Source organism: Gymnogyps californianus, chromosome 2 (assembly GCF_018139145.2).
Source record: "Gymnogyps californianus isolate 813 chromosome 2, ASM1813914v2, whole genome shotgun sequence".
In the NCBI taxonomy this organism is placed as follows: domain Eukaryota; kingdom Metazoa; phylum Chordata; class Aves; order Accipitriformes; family Cathartidae; genus Gymnogyps; species Gymnogyps californianus.
In genome coordinates, this window is record NC_059472.1 from 113,352,997 (window position 1) to 113,372,806 (window position 19,810).

Genomic DNA, 19,810 nt, shown 5'->3' on the forward strand with positions numbered 1-19,810 from the left:
AATGATCAAGTGATCTTCAGTCAGTAACCATGTATCTTGGAAATACCGGTCTATAAATTACATCCTACCTGAGCCAGAATTTAATCTGATGGTTTTTTCTTAACCATTCCTCTCCTCCCCTTGCCAAAAAAAAGAATATAAAAATATTCTAAATGTAAGCAAGCTCAGATCAATACTAAGAAGTTATTATATTATGCTTAAATTTTACAAATAGCTTCTAAAACACTAGACTTGAAAGAAGAAATCAAGGTTATGACACTCAATGCAGGGCAGAAGAAAACTGAGCCTTTTTTCTTGGCCTTCATACTTACATTTCACTGGTGCCTATTCTTACTAATGCTTTCTGGATAGCCCTCTTTATAAATCCATTATGCACTTGCAACTTAAATACCAAATGCAGTTCCAATTTCCCTACCTTACAGGGGATAAAGCAGAACTGGAAAAGGCTCTGAGAAGGGCAGTAAGGATGAGCCATGATACAAAAAGCTTCCGTACAATGAACAATTGAATATAACAGAATTCTTCAGCCTGGAAAAGAAATGACTGGATGGCATAGAAAAGGTTAATAGGGAAAGACTGTTCACTATCTCTTCCAGTACAAGAGGTAGAGGTCATCAACTAAAATTAACAGGAGGGACATTCAAAACAAATGAAAGGAGTCAGCTACAGGTCACACAATTAAGTAAAGTAGTAAGCTGTGGGATTCCTTTCTGGTGATACTGCAAGTTTACACAGCCTTAAAAAGGTACTGGATAACAACATGAAAAAAGCTCCTCTTAAATTACAGACACGGTCTCTGAAATACAAGCTGCTGGAAGCTGGGACATCATTCTGGAAAAAAAATCATGACACCTTGCCCCATTCTTATGCTTTTCCTGGGCCTCTGCTCTAGACCACTGCTAGACAGATGATACTACCTGTATCAGGCAAGACCTTTCATGGAAGGTAAGTCTACAGTCCCTGTTTGTAACATGTGACGACAGGGAGAATCATTTGCTCTTCATGATAGCATGTCAGTTTAATTTCAAGTATCTTATTTTTTACCCCATCCTTCCTTTTTCCTACCGGTTCTTCTTCAGAGAGCACAGATACAGAAAATTCATTTTTCACAAATATACAGTTTTTGAATTTGAGTGGTACTCTCATTTTCCTTTAATACTGCTATGGTAACAAGATAGATGTTGGAGTCCGGCTATCTGAAAGATCCACTTCCCTCTCATGTTACACAGAATCTAATGCTTACTGAAAGAATGCTTACAGGTGAGGTGGTTGGTACAACTAATCCTGCTTCAAAATACCTAGGCAAACAGTATAGAATTCTAAGAACTGGCAGTATGTAGATACTGTGGTATATTTATAAATTCTTAATTAGCTATCAGGTGTGCAAAAGCTCACCTTGCATAATAATGTAATTTTGATGACCTATACTATTTTTTCCCCAAACTGTACATTTGCGTGCATACTTTTTATAATCAAATATCCTGTATATATCTATATGCACATGCGTTGAAAGAACTTAAGGCAAATGCTTGTTTCCCTAGAAGCTTTCCATGTAACACTATCTAGAATGGAATTTGCATTAAGCCCAAGGCCTGGACTGAAGCAGTTGCTGCTGATTCTCTTCTTCTCTTATCTGCTTCTAAGAAAAAAACACCTGCTTAGATTTTTTTGCCACTAAGCCTAAGAATGCTGTATCTTGATCAAATAAACTCTGACCCTTGAATAGTGGAGTTGTGGGACCCAGTTTGAAAAGTCAGCAGGACAAAGTTTAATCTACAATGCATTACCAGACACTACAATTCTGATGGAAGAATGTAGTGCTAGTATAATATTCCAACTGAAGTCTCCAATTGAGACTAATTAAGTTTTTAACTGTTACGATCTCTTTGAGTACAGACCCTTCTTTAAACTTCTTGAAAAAATAATCCGTTAAGTCTAAAGATGAAATACAGCTACCATACACCCATTTTAAAGGCAATAGACAGCATGATGACTTGAGGCATGATGGATTGTTTCGCCTCCGTGTCTCATTGTTTTATGGGTGTTTCTGACTGCTGGATCCATTCAAAGATGCAACTGGATGCTCCTTATTTCTTGTATCTCTGTGTATTTGCCCTCTGGAAGTGATACAGGACATGTTCAAACCCAGTTTGCAGTAATACTACCACTACTATACTTTGTACTATACTACTACTACTGCTAATGTACCAATACTGCTACTGCTTTGTACTAATTCCTACCCTTCAGTTTCACATACAATTTTTCCATGGTAACATGCAGACCAGAGTGAGGCTTACCCATAACTGATTTATGTTGCAAAGGCAGATGCAATCCAGGATACTAAGTGTTGTGTTAATAACTGCTGAGTATAAAAATTACACTTTTAGTCTGATAACTAGTAAGTTTCCAACAAAGAGGGAAAGCTTTAAAGGAACAGGGTTAATGGTACATTTCAGTGATACTCATTCCGTCCGCATTAAGGTGGAGTAAAACAAACTCTTAGGTAAAAACAAAAGGTCTAATAAACTTGGATTATTTCAGCGATCCAATTTGCAAAGCAGGCAACCAGTTCTTTATATAAGGGTGCAGGAAGGAAGCTACAGCTAGCAAGTGGGGAAACAAGTAAGAACAAGTATATTTGAACAGGAATCTTTCTTGGTGGCAAAACCAGCTCAAGAAGTCTTAAATTCTATATTCAGACACTTAATGAATCTTCAGTGTCCAAGCCTGAGCCTTGCCCCACTCCTTTAAAAAAAAAAAATTACAAATTAATTAACTCTTTTTTTTTTTAAAGGTTGGCATATATGAAAGCAGAAGCCACATTTCCTTCTAGCAATAGGCATTATTTACATAATTTATAGAAATGTTATTAAAAATTATTTTTGTAATTATTGTCTGAGATAAGTCAGTGCAGTTCTGTATTCTTTTGTGGCATAACTGAACAAAAAGAATATAGTTACTTTTAGTATTTAAACATGGTGTCTTCTTTGACCTGTGTGCTGCAACCTTAAGCATATGTCCACTTGTACTGAAAAATGCCTCATCTTTTTTTAACGTTCAAGTAAAACACTCTACTGATATAAGGATTAGCCAAATTAGAAAAATCCAGTGGACTTTTAATGAGCACTGATTTTTTTTTTCCTTAAACAGTCAGAAACTCCACACAAAACCTAAGATAGAGGTGACCAACACAACAGCCACAGATTCCAACTTAATGGCACAGGGCCAGTCAAGTTGCTGCATGATCGACATGGGAATAAAAATCTGCCTACTGCATTCATCCTAAGTTCTCTGATGTTTTACAGCAGCTGGCCACTGGTGATTGATTACTTTTGGGTACGAGAAAGTGGCCGATGTCCAGCAACTGGTCAACATAACTGCTATACAAAGACCTCTGCCCCAGGAAGAAATAGTCACTACAGATCAACTGCTGCACAATAACGTGACTGCAAGAAGGCCAGGGGAAAAGTTAGACTTCATGTCCTAACTTTTATTTTCCACACCCTCCACGACAGTATACTTACCCAACTCTCTTGCCCAGTCTTATCTGGCCTTATATCTCTTTGCACGCTGGTTAGGATAGGAGGCCTGGAAGAATAGTTGTGAGCTATTCCTGCCTCTCAGTTGCACTTAGCATGTGATGGGATCAGCCAAATTTCAGCGCTGAGCATCTGACAGGCAGCAGAGACATAGCTGCTACTCTAGGCCCTCTGCATGCAGGAGCAGTTCAGTTGTACGTGTCTGACCTGGAGTCAGGCAGTGGCCAAGAAATGCCAGTCGTTGTGGGACAGGATTTCTTAAATGACCGGTTACTTACAAAATAGTGTATATCCATCTTCAGAGATCTACCGTGCAAACAGATACAAAATTCACACTAGTGCCACCTGCTGCTCTACACCATCTGCTGCAGCTCAACTAGCTAAAATTTAAATCTTTAAAATTAATTACCATCAGACAAATACAGCAAATTATAGCAATAAAGTCTAACAGTGTGCTTCTCCTCCAATATTTTTCCTTAAACTCTCTCCAAGATGTACTCTTCACAGTAAGTGAAGAGTACACTGTAGTATACTTGCACAAAATACGCTTGTGTATGCACACATGGAGGGAAGAAAGGGGGCTGATGGCTTCAAGGCTATTAACGTGAACTGGAACTAGCCGACACAGAAAAAGACTATGTATTTTGCATTATGCAATTCATTTAAGTGAAAATAAAAGGTAAGAGGCAGCTATTCTGTTTTTTTTTAAGGAAAGAACTTCAGAAATTCAGGTATTTTTAAAAAGTTTCCAGACTTACACAAATTGTGACATTTTTACATTTACAGATACATTTAAACTTGCTATTGAATTTACAGCTAGTATTCTCATGCCTATAAATGCATGGATCCATACCCTCGGTCTCTTCAATGCCTATATTGATCAATTTAGATATTATTTTATAAAAGTTGATAGTTCTGGTTAAGTCAAGACTGACTGTTGAAATGCTATGCAATTTTAATTCATAATATGACCAAATTTGCAATGATATGTGTATTCAGACAATTAAAAAACCCTTCTTACTGCTTATATTGTTTGACAGCTAAAGGTAACATGTTTAATACTTGCAGTATTTGCTATTGGTCTTAATCTGTAAAAAGAATTTAACAGAACAGATGCCATTATAGCTCAACCAATAATCAAGAGTTACTGCAAAGAGGAGAAAAATAACTTGAAAATATGACTTAACACATAGTAAGCACTTATGAAAAGGTAAACATATTCCAGAACAGAATGATTCATTGAAAGATTGCTTTTCTGTCTTGGAGAAAGACTTTATACAAAAGATAAAAGAAAGCAGCAAACAAGCTCTTCTGAGCCTATACCTACAATATATATCGTATCCTGACATTTACTTATATTTACTACTTGGAGCTCAATTTTCAGGTGTAGTTCATCATCATGTTTTTGATAACTATTATAACTAGGATAAATGAGTTCTAAAGAAACTAATGCAGAATTAAAGATTTAATTGATCTTCCCATGCCCATTCCTTGTAAGAATATATGTTTCAAGACCTACTGAATTAAAAAAAAAAAAAAAAAGCAGTGGCAATTTCAGAAAATTAAAACCTACTTCTGAAACAGATGGTTAAATTGGAGGATCAGCTTATTACTCTAAATAAAGTAAAATATTAGTACGTACATAATCTGTATAGTAGACTACTCTTTGCTTAACAGTGTTAGAAGAAAACACTGAAATTGAGTCAATTTTTCTTCTCCTAGGATCCAAATTTTTAAAATTTCCAACTGAATTATTTTACAGTGAGAATAAAAAACCTATTACTAGTATCTAAGTTGTATCAACATGAACTATGCTTAAAGTGTTTTTCCTGGCCTGTGCAAACTTGCTTTACAAGCCACATTCTAGGTTATTATATATTATGATTACCTGTGCAAAAAGCCTGTGGGCAACACAACCTTGTTTTAGTAATGCTGGTGTTTATCACTCTATCAATGTGATTTTTCTGTTGAGGAATGCAGTCTAAACAAAACCCAAGTTTTATAGAAATAGTTACATGACATCTCCAGTACTCATATCAAACTTACCTTGGTTTTAAAATTTTAACAATATTCTAAAAATTATTCTAATACTCTAGTTGCTAGTAACGTAAGGGCTCTCAGTCACACGTCAATAGATAGGGGCAGTATTACGTCTCAGGAGTTCTTTCACTTTTCACTACTTAGGTTCATATCATGGCACCATTCTTTTGGAATAGTATTATTCCCACATGGATCACATCACTGGATAGCTCTCAAGGTCATGACATTTTAAATATTATCACTGCAATACCCAGAAAGTGACAACGTCATGCAGTGGTATCGTTAGAGAGAGTCCATGTTCCTTCCATTCCCCTTTTATTGATTCCAGTTTGCTCAGGCTCAAACTCTTCTTCGTCTTTGTAAAGGAAAAAGTATATATAAAGGAGTTTCACATACTAGCCATTTAGATTCTTGAATATGTATGCTACATATTACATACTCCTTTACTTTATTCTCCACTTGGAGGTCATCAACGTCTCATGCCAGAGTAACGTCACAGTTACTATAACAACAAGTTACTAGCAACAAGACAAGAATAAAGAAGTGGAGTGGTATGTGATTGCTGCCAGTTGTAAAGGTCTGTATCCTTCATCTGTGGCACAAATGCTCTGATGCCCTGTGAAACAAGAAGCCAGTCTCACCAGAGACTGGCAAGTAAAAGAAAATAATAATAATAAAAAAATCTCCCCACATGAACCCTATGACAGTCACACTCACAGAATATATTCTTTTCTTTCTTAGGGAAGTAGATAAGTAGCAGTTACCTCACTTCTTACTCGTTTGCTTATTTCTGTCCAGGTAAATTCTAATACTGCAAAAATCCATTTCTTTTCCTCCCTCGACACACTAAAAAGGAAACTGGCCAGACACATTTAACAATGGCTGGTTGAAAAGTTCCCTGTAAAATGAGAAACTGCTTTTTAAGTTGCTTTTTAATTTGCTGTTGTTGAAATTTGATACAAAATCTGTATTTTTGGTAATCAGATCCTCTCAGTTCTGTGACAGAATGGAGAAATAGACAAGTGTAACTAAGTGTTTGCCCAGTTTTCTGGAAAACAAACCTGAGAGAATAAGTCTTACTTTAAGGTATTCTGCTATTCCGTTTTCAACCAGTTCTATTATGTTTCTCATCCTTATAAAATAAATACAATAAAAAGCTCCATAACTAAAGTGGGGAACAAGCTGCTGAAAAAAATCCAAGGTTCCAACAACTTTTTTTATGAAACAGACAAACAACAAAAAATACTGTTATTCCATTAAGCATTTTTTCTTACATTAACCCCATATTTTAGTTAGCACGGGCTATTCCTTACAGATCAGTGTTTTTGAAAGACTTAGGCAACATTTTTCACTCTAGTTTGTGAACACCTGTTTTCTGCTGAGTTTCTAAAAGGCTTCACAAAGGGTAAGCAAGAAACTGAAGTCTGTTGTCAGTAGAATTGATTTCCTATATAAGGATCCACAACTTCATTGCAAACTTGTCTGGGGCCTGAAAAATCCAAAATATTGAGTGTTACTGTAATATTTAATCTCTTTTTAAAGTAGCTATCAAACATTATCTAATAAGTTACTTTAAGAATCTAATTAATTATTAACCTTCTCTTTAATTTAAAGTTAGCAACCTTGTGGCTAACTTCTACCTTCACCTGACTATAGGAATACTTTTACAGTTTCACAGAAACGGCAATTTGGCTATGCAAAGTAATACAGAAGGCTTTGGGAGATAGTTGTTTCTTAATACACAGAGTAAAACTTCATGTGACTGGCTATATATTTACTATTAATGCCTCTGTTACTTCAGAAGTGGAGCCGAAGTAACTCTGTCACATTTATCAGTGCCTAAGGGAAACTCCCTATTTGCAAACTTCAGACGGTCAATGAAGCCACAATATTACTACTTTAATTCCAAACTTAAAACCTTTGCTTCCAAAGAAGATGCAGTAATTTTCTAGTGTCTTTATTAAGCTTAAATTTGTGTACCAGGCTAACTGCTTTGCTAAAGAATTAATCTACTGAAATGTGAGATAGATATTTAAGAAATTCTTGATTGTTATTATTCAACAAGGAAACATGGTTACCCTTATATTTTTCACAATGCTTAAGAATCCTTCCCACTTTTCTTCACATTAAACATTCTTGGTGTCACAATCCCTGATATTAACTTGCCTTACAGATACTCTATTTGATTTGTAAAGGTCACTGTCTTTTTAGCATTTAAACACTGCTATAAGTCAGCTTTTTACTTACATTTGGGTCTTATATTCATCTAATTTTATTTTAACTGAGAAAAAAAGTAAAAAAAATTATTGCTGTATTTAATTATAATGAAAGAATATTTCATTGGTGAGAATTAAAGTCACATAATTAAGGTCTAAATAGGCCTGCTCCCTACTGATTTTGATAAAAGTTATAAACCAAGGTAATTCTGAGTCTAATGGGGGTAATAAAACCAAAGTGTAATGTTCCCCAAAGAAAACTTGAACCAAAAAAATGCGCTGAAAATACAAGAACAATCCCATAATTTTAATCTAATACAGAAGACCAGCCTGGTATAGTAACTTGTGTATTAGAAAAAATACATTTCAATAAAGCAGTGTTGTTCCCCACCACCACCCTAACTTACAGTACATTACAGACTGGAAAACAGCACCTTCTCCCCAAAGCTGAAAGGAAGGTCTCTCTTGTGATAAGCTAAAACAGATACAGTGTCTTGTAAATGACAAACGCTGAATCAAATCTACATTAGTGGATAAAACTATTTCAGGAAGTTCTCCAGAATGCAGCATATTCAAGTAAAACAAACACTTAAAGACATTTTCACCCTTATTTGACAAACTAAACTCCTTGGTATGAAGTTTACATAACTATTTCACTTATTTCAAAGAAATTTCACAGGCTGATTACACATGTCCACTGAAAATACTCCTTGAGGAAGAAAGAAGACTTGCAGCTGATGAACTAAAGATGTTTGTTAGCTGAAGAAGCTGCCAACTTGAATATCAGTTTAAATGCTAGCTCTTTAAGTGAGCAGATAGTATTAATGTGTTGCATACAATTGGTAAAATGTTTCCATATAAGAAAGCTGACATGCTTTGAACAAGCTTTATTTTTTCCGTGCAATTTAAAGTTGAGAAAAGCTCTGATCATAAAAGCAGAATTTTTTGAAGTATCTGTTTAGGATCACAGATCTGTGTCCAAGAACACAGCTCTGAAAATGTTATCTGAAGTACATACTTAAGAAATTCACTCACCGGAAATCAACTTAACATTGGTGTAACAATTTTTCCCTATCAAAGGCAAAATCTTTGCAACAAAGATAAAAGTTAAAGTCTTCCCAGCCAAAACACCATTTAAACATTGTACAGAAAGTTAATACAAATACATCTTTAGCAATTATTAGGCACTTTCTGAACTACAGCTCAAATGGGATATTGTGAATAGGAGCTGGTGAAACTACTGGATCTGCCTTTTGAATGTTTGTATGATCAGGCTTTTAAATGTTGTTATTTTATTGTCCACATAACTCTAAAGTAAGTTCTAGTATTACAGTACTAGAATTAAAAAAAGAGAGTAATTTATAGTTAACCAGTGTTATGCCACTGTAAGTTTTCAAATGAGTTTTGTAAAATCCTACTATAAAGTCCAGAGCCCTTTTTTAGAAATAGATCTAAAACCTCTCTAAAATGGCAATCAAAACTTTCTGCTCCCCCACAAGCTGTTGTAAGTGGGCTCACAGAAACTAAAAAGCAAGACATCCCCCTCCAAATTGTTGAATGATGTGACTGATGACTAGAAACAGCATCCAAGTATTTTTTCAACAGTAAGTATGACGACTCTATGATTAGTAAAAACGCACAGTGGAATTCTTCTCTGGACCCACATTATCACAAACTGCATTGTATGACTTCCACCAGCAAGTGTTGCATCACATGGCCAAGTGAGCAGTTAGACAGCTCACACTCTACATACAGCATCCTAGTTCTTAGCAAAATCTATGTTTCCATGTCTAATTAAAAAAAATAAATCTGAGCTTTTAGTAAGGTTTTGCACGGGAGATCACAAAATATCCATTGGCTAACATCAAGTGACTTGATGATTTCAGTTCAGTTCTTCAGTACAGTGGTGCCCAAATCATAAACTCAAATTTTGAAGAATTTCAACATAACCAGCATATTGTCTAAACTAAGACCTTTTACCATCCAGTTACTGATAAGCAGATATTTAAATAATACCCTAAATAACAAGTTTAACAAGGGCAGTAGAGAGACAGCTCCATCTTCCTTTTATAGTAACTGTGAACAGACATTGCTTCCCAGTTTCAACAGATGGCTGAACACGCCCTCCCCCCTTTTCTTTTAAACAAGTTACACACAGGCTTTTAAATTACCACCAAGACCTATAGCTTTACGCATAGGTACGCATAGGACAGGACGGAGCAGACACTTTTAGTGCTAGTGGATCACGCCGTGGCGGAACAGCTGCGCCTGCCTCCAGCGTCTGTCCTCATGATCAGAAACTGGGCTCAACATTCCTCCTCTGCCCCTTCGCCTCAAGCGCTGGACACAAGACACAGACAGCCCCACGCATCTGGAGAAGAGACCTATCTTAACTTGTGGTGCCAGCCAGCAGATGAAGTGCCTACAGCAGGACCTGTAGGGCACGGACGCGAAGGAGAAGGGACTCGCGTCCTTTGGGGAAGGGGCTGGTATTTGCGGGCGGCGTGTGTCGGACCGGAGGGGGGAGGGATATTCGCCTGCGCCCACAGGGGCGGCCGGGGGGGAGCCGGCCCACCAGGGAGGCGCCGGCCTGAGGCGAAGGAGAAGGGCGTGCGGCCGGGGGCGGAGGGGTGCCGGCCTCCTCTGCGTCGCCCCGCTCCGGGCCTCTTACCACGTACCATCTCGATGATCTTGGTCTTCCTACCCGTCTTCTTCTTCATGGTGAAGATGTACTGGGCCAGAACCACCCCGCCGACCAGGGCGCACACGCTGGCGCTGGCCACCGCTCCCATCCTCGCCACGGCGGTCCTGTCCATGGTAGCTACCAGGGGCACGCCAAGGCGCCGAGCGCCGCTGCGGGGAAGCGGGGCCGCCCCCTCGTCGCTGCAGGGGCGGGGGGGAGGGAGGAATGCTGGTGGTGCCCCTCAGCGCCGGCCCCAGCGGGTCCCCACCGACCGCCAGACCCGGCAAGTCGGCAACGGCGGCGCCGCGCGCCGCCCGCCCCCGTCGCACGCGCCCCGCCGCCTCGGCTCCGGCGCGGGCCCCCCCGCGAGACGTCACGTGCGCGTGGCCTGCCGGCGGTACCACGCAAGAGGAAAAAGGGGGGAGGAAGGAGGACGGCTGGTGGAGCAGGGCGCCGCAGAGGGCGCCCTCGAAGGCGAGAGGTCTCTGTGAGGGCTTTGAAAAGGAAAAGCACCAGCCGGGAGGTTAGGTGTTTCCTCAGGAAACACAAAGGAATGCCTCTCTTCCCTTTCCTCCCCTCCCCGCACAGAAAGAAATGAGAAAGCCCAACGGTCCGTCCCGCCGCTTCCCAAACTACATTTCCCAGTGTCGGCGCGAAGCCCGGCCCTCCCTTCTGGGCCGGGCCGGGCGGGGCGGGGCGGGGCGGGGCGCCGCTGGTACTTAGCGCGCGGTGAGGAGAACGCTGGAGATGGCGGCGGCAACGGGGAGGGGGCTGTAACACTGCCGGTCTGTGTCTTACCTTTGGCTTCGCCTCGCCTCAGGCCGCGCTTGACGAGGAGCTCCCGCGAGGAGGGGGGGTCTGCTGCCCCGGAGCAGCTCGGACCGCGCCGCGCCGGGAGGTGCTGTTTCCCGCCCAGATAAGCCGCTGCTGGTCTCTGTCTCCCTTATCCCGTTTTGGGGGGGGGTGTGGGGGTGTCCAAGCGCGGCTCCTGAGGTGCGGGGCTCGGGTGGAGGTGCTGTGGGTGCTGCACGGGGGCTCGGTGAGGGTGTGTGGGGAGGGCTGTGCTGTCGCCAGCTTGCACTCAGCTGCAGCAGGTTGCCTAGCTGGCATAACGATGGTAACCGCCTAAGGTGAAAAAATAAATGTTTTTATTTGCCGGACATGGTTTGCTTTAAAGAGGAAAGGCGCGGGCTTGCAGGCTGTGTTTGCTCCGAAGGAAAACAAGGGGTGAGCTCATCATTTTTCCTTCTTCCCGGAAAGAACTGCCGGACCTGGTGCTGCCCGGCTGCCCCTCACCTCCTCTGTGGGGTCGAGTGTGTTCAGGTTTGTCCCACTCATCGTAGAGCACAGACATGGAGCTGTGAGTTTTGAGCTAGGATAATGTTATCGTCAAGCCGCCTGCAAAAGGATTAGTCTCCTCTCCTCCCCCCTCCCTCTTAAAATAACAGCGCATAGGGAGCAGAAAAGCTGATTTGTGCCCTATCTGACCGAGTTCTTTAGTCGTGTCACTAGGGCATCTTCAAGGCAATTACTCAGTGGAGGTTTTGATGTTGTCTGTTTATGTCTTCATTTACTTTTCTAAAAATAAGTTCTCTTGCAGAAGCCTTGCATCAGAATCTTTTTTTCCTGATAGTCCTTGGTAAGAGAGAAAACCTCAATTCTGTGACTTCGAAAACTTATATTACTTTCTTAATGCTTGTTAAAGAAGGCTTTTAACAATTTAAAAAAATCTGTTATTTTTTTGCTTTTTCTTCATATAACTAACAGTGTCTATCACAACTAATTTGTAAACTAATGACAAGAAGTTTCCTAAGGTTTTTTCTGAACTACATAACCAGAAACCTAAGACACCTGAAATTAACTTTTATTCAGCTCACACTAGAGCAATATGAAACTAAGAGATGGAATATACATAATAAAAGTTCTTGCTAACAAAGAAAAAGTTGTTTGTATAAGTGTTTGTATATATTAGTATAAACTTTAACAATGGTTTATTTCCTTTTCAGTAAAGAAGAATGTCGTTGTTTAAAGCTAGAGACTGGTGGTCCACCATACTTGGAGAAAAGGAAGAATTTGACCAAGGCTGTATGTGTGTTGCTGATGTTGATAATAGTGGCAGTGGACAAGGTAAATTCAGCATTACATGGTTGCTGACTTTTAAGCTACACAGCTGCAGGTTTGCTTTGACCAATGTGTACTGAAAGCTTGCTAGCCAGGCTAGCGGGCTAGTTAGTTTAAAGTCTGCTATCTTTAATGTGTCCTTGTAGGCTTAAGAAGACAAATTCAGTGGTGTTTGCCTTTTGTGTATTTGTAGGTTTCTAAATATCTTAATTCTTGCTTGTTTTCAGTAGTAATTTCTCTCATGTCTTACTCCCTCAATGGTAGATATCTTTAAAATAGAACATTTTCAGTTAGTCATGGGAGCAAACACATTGTAAGTTGTTGAAAAAACTTAAGGAAAAAAGGAAGGGGAGAGCTAATGAGCTAAGAATTTAGAAAAACAACCTTTTCTGCCTGGAGAATAAGGGGTCATTGAAATAAGTGACTCTGAGTAAACCTTGCTTTTCTATGTATTCATTAATAATGTGGAATGATCTTTGCTGTCAGGGAGAGTTCTTGTGTGTGTGTGCTTTTTAAATTAATATTTGGGATCTCTTCTCTGATACACTCATGCTCATCTTGGAGCTCTGTTTTTGCTAAGTAGAGGTACTTGAGTTTGATTTCACCATTGCCATTAAAATTATTTTTATTTTAGATTGTCCCTTTTCAGGAGGATTTGAACAAAGTTGAGTGTTACTGATTTGGTGTACAACCTTTTTCACTAGAAATTCACAGAATCATAGAATCATTTAGTTTGGAAAAGACCTTTAAGATTGAGTCCAACTGTAAGCCTAACACTGCCAAGTCCACTACTAAACCATGTCCCTAAGTGCCGTGTCTGTGTCTTAAATGCCTCCAGGGATGGGGACACAACGCTTCCCTGGGCAGCCTGTTCCAATGCTTGATAACCTTTCCAGTGAAGAAATTTTTCCTAATACCTAATCTAAACCTCCCCTGGTGCAACTTGAGGCAGTTTCCTCTTGTCCTATCACTTCTTACTTGGGAAAAGAGACTGACACAGACCTCACTACAACCTCCTTTCAGGTAGTTGTAGAGAGTGATAAGGTCTCCCCTCAGCCTCCTTTTCTCCAGGCTAAACAACCCCAGTTCCCTCAGCTGCTCCTTATAAGACTTGTTCTCTAGACCCTTCACCAGCTTCATTGCCCTTCTTTGGACATGCTCCAGCACCTCAGTGTCTTTCCTGTAGTGAGGGGCCTAAAACTCAACACAGTATTTGAGGTGTGGCCTCACCAGTGCCAAGTACAGAGGGATGATCACTTCCCCAGTCCTGCTGGCCACACTATTTCTGATACAAGCCAGGATGCTATTGGCCTTCTTGGCCACCTGAGCACACTGCTGGCTTGTATTCGGCTGGCTGTCAACCAACACCCCCAGGTCCTTTTCTGCCAGGCTGCTTTCCGGCCACTCTTCCCCAAGCCTGTAACGTTGCATGGGGTTGTTGTGACCCAAGTGCAGGACTTGGCACTTAGCCTTGTTGAACCTCATACAATTGGCCTCGGCCTATTGATCCAGTCTGTCTAGATCCCTCTGCAGAGCCTTCCTACCCTCAAGCAGATCAACACTCCCACCCAACTTGGTGTTGTCTGCAAACTTACTGAGGGTGCAGTTGATCCCCTCGTCCAGATCATTGATAAAGTGATTAAACAGAACTGGCCCCAATACTGAGCCCTGGGGAATGCCACTTGTGACCGGCTGCAAATTGGATTTAACTCCATTCACCACAACTCTTTGGACCCGGCCATTCAGCCTGTTTTTTTACCCAGTGAAGAGTATGCCCGTCCAAGCCATGAGCAGCCAGTTTCTCCAGGAGAATGCTGTGGGAAACTGTGTCAAAGTCTTTACTAAAGTCTAGGTAAACAACATCCACAGCCCTTCCCTCATCCACTAAGTGGGTTACCTTCTCACAGAAGGAGATCAGGTTAGTCAAGCAGGACCTGCCTTTCATAAACCCATGCTGACTGGGCCTGATCACCTGGTGGTTCTGTATGTGCTGTGTGAGGGTGCTCAAGATGATCTGCTCCATAACCTTCCCTGGCACTGAGGTCAGACTGACAGGTCTGTAGTTCCCCAGATCCTCCTTCTGGCCTTTCTTGTAGATGGGTGTCACATTTGCTAACTTCCAGTCAACTGGGACCTCCCTGGTTAGCCAGGACTGCTGATAAATGACTGAAAGTGGCTTGCATGAGCACTTCTGCCAGCTCCCTTAGTACCCTTGGGTGGATCCCATCTGGGCCCATAGACTTGTGTGTGTCTAAGTGGCGTAGCAGGTTGTTAACCATTTCCCCTCAGATTATGGGGCCTTCATTCTGCTCCCCATCCCTGTCTTCCAGCTCAGGGGGCCGAGTACCCCGAGAACAATTGGTCTTACTATTAAAGACTGAGGCAAAGAAGGCATTAAGTACCTCAGCCTTTTCCTCATCCTTTGTCACTATGTTTCCTCTTGCGTCCAATAAAGGATAGAGATTCTCCTTAGCCCTCCTTTTGTTGCTAAGGTATTTATAGAAACATTTTTTTATTGTCTTTTATGGCAGTAGCCAGATTAAGTTCTAGTTGGGCTTTGGCCCTTCTAATTTTCTCCCTGCATAACCTCATGGCATCCTTGTAGTCCTCCTGAGTTGCCTGCCCCTTCTTCCAAAGGTCATAAACTCTCCTGTTTTTTCCCTGAGTTCCAGCCAAAGCTCTCTTTTCAGCCAGGCCAGTCGTCTTCCCCGCTGGCTTTCTTTTGGCACGTGGGGATGGCCTGCTCCTGCGCCTCTAAGATTTCCTTCTTGAAGAATGTCCAGCCTTCCTGGACTCCTTTGCCCTTTAGGACTGCCTCCCAAGGGACTCTGTCAACCAGGCTCCTAAACAGGCCAAAGTCTACCTTCCAGAAGTCCAAGATAGCAGTTCTGCTAACCCTGCTCCTTACTTCTCCAAGAATCGAAAACTCTATCATTTTGTGATCGCTATGCCCAAGATGGCCTCCAACCATCACAACACCCACAAGTCCTTCTCTGTTCACAAACCACAGGTCCAGCAGGGTGCCTTCCCTAGTTGGCTCCCTCACCAGCTGTGTCAGGAAGTTATCTTCCACACACTCCAGGAACCTCCTAGATTGTTTCCTCTCTGCTGTATTGTATTTCCAGCAGATACCTGGTAAGTTGAAGTCCCCCATGAGAACAAGGGCTAGTGATTGTCAGACTTCTGCCAGCTGCTAATAGAATATTTCATCTGGCTCTTCATCCTGATTGGGTGGTCTATAACAGACTCCCACCATAATATCTGCCGTGTTGGCCTTTCTCCTGATTCTTACCCATAAATGCTCAACTCTGTTGTCACCATCGTCAAGCTCTAGGCAATCAAAACACTCCCTAACATACAGGGCTACCCCACTGCCTCTCCTTCCTTGCCTATCCCTTCTGAAGAGTTTATAGCCATCCATTGCAGCACTCCAGTTGTGCGAGTCATCCCACCATCTTTCCGTGATGGCAACTATGTCACAGTTTTCCTGCTGCACAATGGCTTCCAGCTTCTCCTGTTTGTTGCCCATGCTGCGTGCATTGGTATAGATGCACTTCAGTTGGGCTATCGATCTTGCCACCTTTTTTTGGGGAGAAGTCCTAATTCCTATGTGACTGTTCTAAGGCGCTTCTATGGTTTCTAACACATCAATAACCCTTGAGTCTTTGCTGCCATGTGGATCTCCATCCCTGCCTGCACTGAGACAGCAGAGCAAAGGACCTCGCTAGCACGCTGTCCCTCAAACATTGGCGTGCTGCCCCCAGGCTTATCTCTAGTGAGCCTGGTTTTCTCCCTTTGCCCCTTCAAATCTAGTTTAAAGCTCTTTCAGTGAGCCCCACTAACTCCTGTGCAAAGATCCTTTTCCCCCTTTGAGACAGGTGTACCCCATCTGTCGCCAGCAGGCCTGGTGTTGTGTAGACCAACCCATGATCAAAAACCCCAGAATTCTGCTGGAGTTCTGAATAGTCTTTTCCTAGCGGAAAAAAGTGTAATTGATATAAAAACATGACTTAAACAGCGTTGTGGGAGTAGTAGTCTGCTGTTTTATTTACTTTCTCAACATCATATTTTCTCTTGGTTTTTTAGATTAGGCTCTTCTTCCAGAGTTCAGGACCAAAAGAGAATCAGCTGGTTGCAATTGCCTAACCACAGGTCAAAATGTTCTCACTTAAGTATTTTTAAGGAATTAATAACTAAAATTGATTTAGTTTACTGCTGATGGAATACTTGTTACTGAACTGAGGAAAAGATGAGAGTGGGGAAGGCAGTCAGTATTCTCTGAATGAGGGACTTGGGAGTGCAAGTTTTTTGTGGCTGAAGAAGAGAAGAAGCAAGCAGCTGTTCTGAGCTTTTGACATGGGGTTCTGTGGAACTATGCCAAGCCTTTAGAGCCTGGTGAACTTAGTTTAGGAGTACTTATATGTTTTCCTGACTTGTGGACAAGTTTTATTGGTTTTGATTTTGATCTGCATTGATATGATGACCTATATCTAGAGGAAATAAGTACTGGCAACCAACTTGAGTTGTTGGTTGTTATGGTGGGAGGCACCTCTTCGGGTTTTTTTATTAATAATTTTTTGTTATTCACTAACAACCAAATGACTAATTGCTTAAAATACTGATTCCAAGGTAACTCTGATGTAACTATTGCATTCCTCTTCGAGATGATGGATCTGTCTTGAGCACATGATCTCAAGGCCTAGCTTTGTTGACCTTACGTAGTAATTATCTGGCCTTAGTTTGCATTTGAATATATGTCATTGGTCCCAATTTTAAATTTCACGCTTCTGCTGGTGTGATATTTGTATGCACAAATCCAAGATGTAGAAGCCAAAAGTTTGAAGTACTCTTCAAAACCAGAATGGGACTTTTTAAGAAGTGTGAACATCAATCTAAAATGATAGTCACAATGGTAATGATACTTACAATAGTAACAGTGGTCAGTGCCACCACCATGGTAATTGCCATATTGAACCCTTTGCTGGCAGGTTTTCATGGATTTGCAAAAAAGCTAATCTTAACCTAGAAGACAGAGCACAATCAACATTAATTGAATCATGTAAATATTCTATCTTTTTAGGGTATTCTTTGAAGCACTTCTGCAGCAAATTGAAGTCCACATGTGCTATTGTATTTTGTAGTCTCCTTTGGTTATTTTTTTTTTTTTAGATAAAATTATTGTGGGCAGTTATATGGGATATCTCCGAATCTTTAATCCACATCCTGTGAAACCTGGAGATGGAATACAACCTCAAGACTTGCTCTTGGAAGTGCAGTTACGAGAACCAATATTGCAGGTGGAAGTGGGAAAATTTGTTTCGTAAGTCAACAACAGGCTATGTTGCTGTTTATTTAAGGCTTATATGTGATTTTCTTTCTTTGTTTTGGGGGGTGAGTTTTCAATTTCCAGATGGACAACTATTAAGCACATCTATGAATACTGTAGTTTGCATTTGATCTGTTTCTTGAATCATCTTGATATGACAGAGTTTTGACTTAATGTTTCTCTGCAGGAAATGCTACTTAGGTTTGGGGGAAGAAGAATGTGAATATAGGATTCTAAGTTTATGACTTCTGCCTTATAGTTCAATTAATTTAGGTTCCATGCAGCTAGTACAAAAGCAAATTTAAAAAAAAGGTAATGTATGTGGTTGCTGAATACTTGTTTGGAGGGATGATCCTCATATCCATTTGGTTTTTGGAAGAATTAGCAGCATCTTGTTTGAAATTAATTTCAAGCTAAACTGGGAAAACAGTTGACTTGCTCTTCATGCTTAAATCTGAAAATATATTCTTAAAGGATTCATTTTAATTTTGAAATTAACATCAAATATGGCAGCATGAATTTAGGAAGATTAGTACATCTGAGTTTTTATGCTAGCATCTAACACCCAAACCTTTGGGTTCGGCCCACACCTGAAAATAATTTCAACGTGTTACTTGAATTTTATCCTGTATGCATTTTACTTAGAATTTATCTGAAAACAGTGCTTTTTTAACCTTCTTTACAGTGGTACTGAAGGACTTCATCTGGCTGTGTTGCATTGCCGAAAACTCTGTGTATATGCTGTTTCAGGTTAGTTTACAGATACAAACTTTCCAATGATTTTAAGTGTATTCTAAAGTTTGGATTAGGTTAATGCTAAAGTTGGTAGTGCTAAACTTGGTATATACAGTGTTTGCTCTTCATCCCTGAAGAGGTGGAGTCATATTCTCTTACTCAAACTCATGTACGAAGGGGAAAGATTAGTAATTAGGTCTAGATATTTCCCAGTGGTTAACAGAGATTTGCTGATCTGCTCAATGCTTGAGATGCTGTGATGTGTGTGATGGTCTGTGGTTGGTAGTGCTTGTGAACAAGTAGTTGTCATTACAGTTTTAGGAGTGGGTGTTACTGTTCAGCATGCTAATGAACAAATGGTTGTTTAATGACAACTTACTTAGCTCTTTAAAAATGAAACAATTGCAATTATTTCTGAACTCAAAAATCCAGATAATTTCTTAGAAAGTCAGAACATTGGTAATGTAGACCAAGAGAAGACAGGAGGTTAATACTGGTAAGAAGGTGAAACTACTATGTTTTTTCTTAAATCCTCTTTCTTCTACTGCCTTTGTCTGGAAATTCCAAATGCTGTGTTCTCTCTGTATGTAAAGAGGCAAGTCACAAAATACCTATTCTGTGCATTGAATTCTCTCTAATATATGCTTAAAGCAAAGCACAGATTTAAGAGATCTATTGATTGTACCCTCATCTTCAAAATTCAACAGACAACTATACATTGTTCATTTTCTCTGTGCAGGGACAGCTGTGGCTCCTTTCATTATAAGAGCATGGTTTTCTTGTAGGAGCAGCTTACTACTTATTCACAGCCTGGGCAGATAGGTTGCAGACACATGCTCTCTTTCCAGATTCTGTTTGCATTCTAGTTATTTTATCTGGAGACACCTGTAAAATCGGTCTTTGAGAGGTGATACTTTGAGATGTACTGCAGCTTTCATACTTTCCCTTCTCTGTAATAGTGCTATGTTTTAGGATTGTAGCCTACCAGTACAATTTTTATTAAAACAATTTATTTTAAAATTTGCATTAACGACGCACAACAATAAGTCAGTCTAGAATTCTTTTCTAGTTATAACTTGCTGTTTGGTCTACATGGCTTAAGCATTTAAGTAATAAAAAAAGTTAAGTTTTACAATCCTTTAATAGACTT

At 40.5% G+C, this 19,810-nt stretch overlaps 3 protein-coding genes across 11 annotated transcripts in view; 1 reads left to right on the top strand and 2 right to left on the bottom strand.

Annotated features, from left to right (window-relative positions):
- Positions 1-10,710, bottom strand: part of NT5C3A (5'-nucleotidase, cytosolic IIIA) — a 29,666-nt gene extending 18,956 nt beyond the window's left edge. For 3 of the 5 annotated variants that reach the window (XM_050915827.1, XM_050915829.1, XM_050915824.1), the window contains exon 1: positions 10,474-10,710. In XM_050915827.1, the coding sequence (XP_050771784.1) occupies positions 10,474-10,611 (138 nt within the window). In that variant the 5' untranslated portion in view covers positions 10,612-10,710. The remainder of the gene's footprint in view (positions 1-10,473) is intronic. The other 2 variants (XM_050915823.1, XM_050915825.1) reach the window with 2 other exon arrangements.
- Positions 1-19,810, bottom strand: part of LSM5 (LSM5 homolog, U6 small nuclear RNA and mRNA degradation associated) — a 756,742-nt gene that overhangs the window by 168,773 nt on the left and 568,159 nt on the right. The gene's annotated exons all lie outside the window — the stretch shown is intronic.
- The window catches only part of BBS9 (Bardet-Biedl syndrome 9), a 308,542-nt gene continuing 299,991 nt past the window's right edge, over positions 11,260-19,810 (top strand). For 4 of the 5 annotated variants that reach the window (XM_050915803.1, XM_050915806.1, XM_050915805.1 and 1 more), the window contains exons 1-4: positions 11,260-11,408; positions 12,485-12,605; positions 17,769-17,919; positions 18,611-18,675. In XM_050915803.1, the coding sequence (XP_050771760.1) occupies positions 12,494-12,605; positions 17,769-17,919; positions 18,611-18,675 (328 nt within the window). In that variant the 5' untranslated portion in view covers positions 11,260-11,408; positions 12,485-12,493. Of the gene's footprint in view, positions 11,409-12,078; positions 12,118-12,484; positions 12,606-17,768; positions 17,920-18,610; positions 18,676-19,810 lie in introns of all 5 variants that reach the window. The other variant, XM_050915804.1, reaches the window with a different exon arrangement.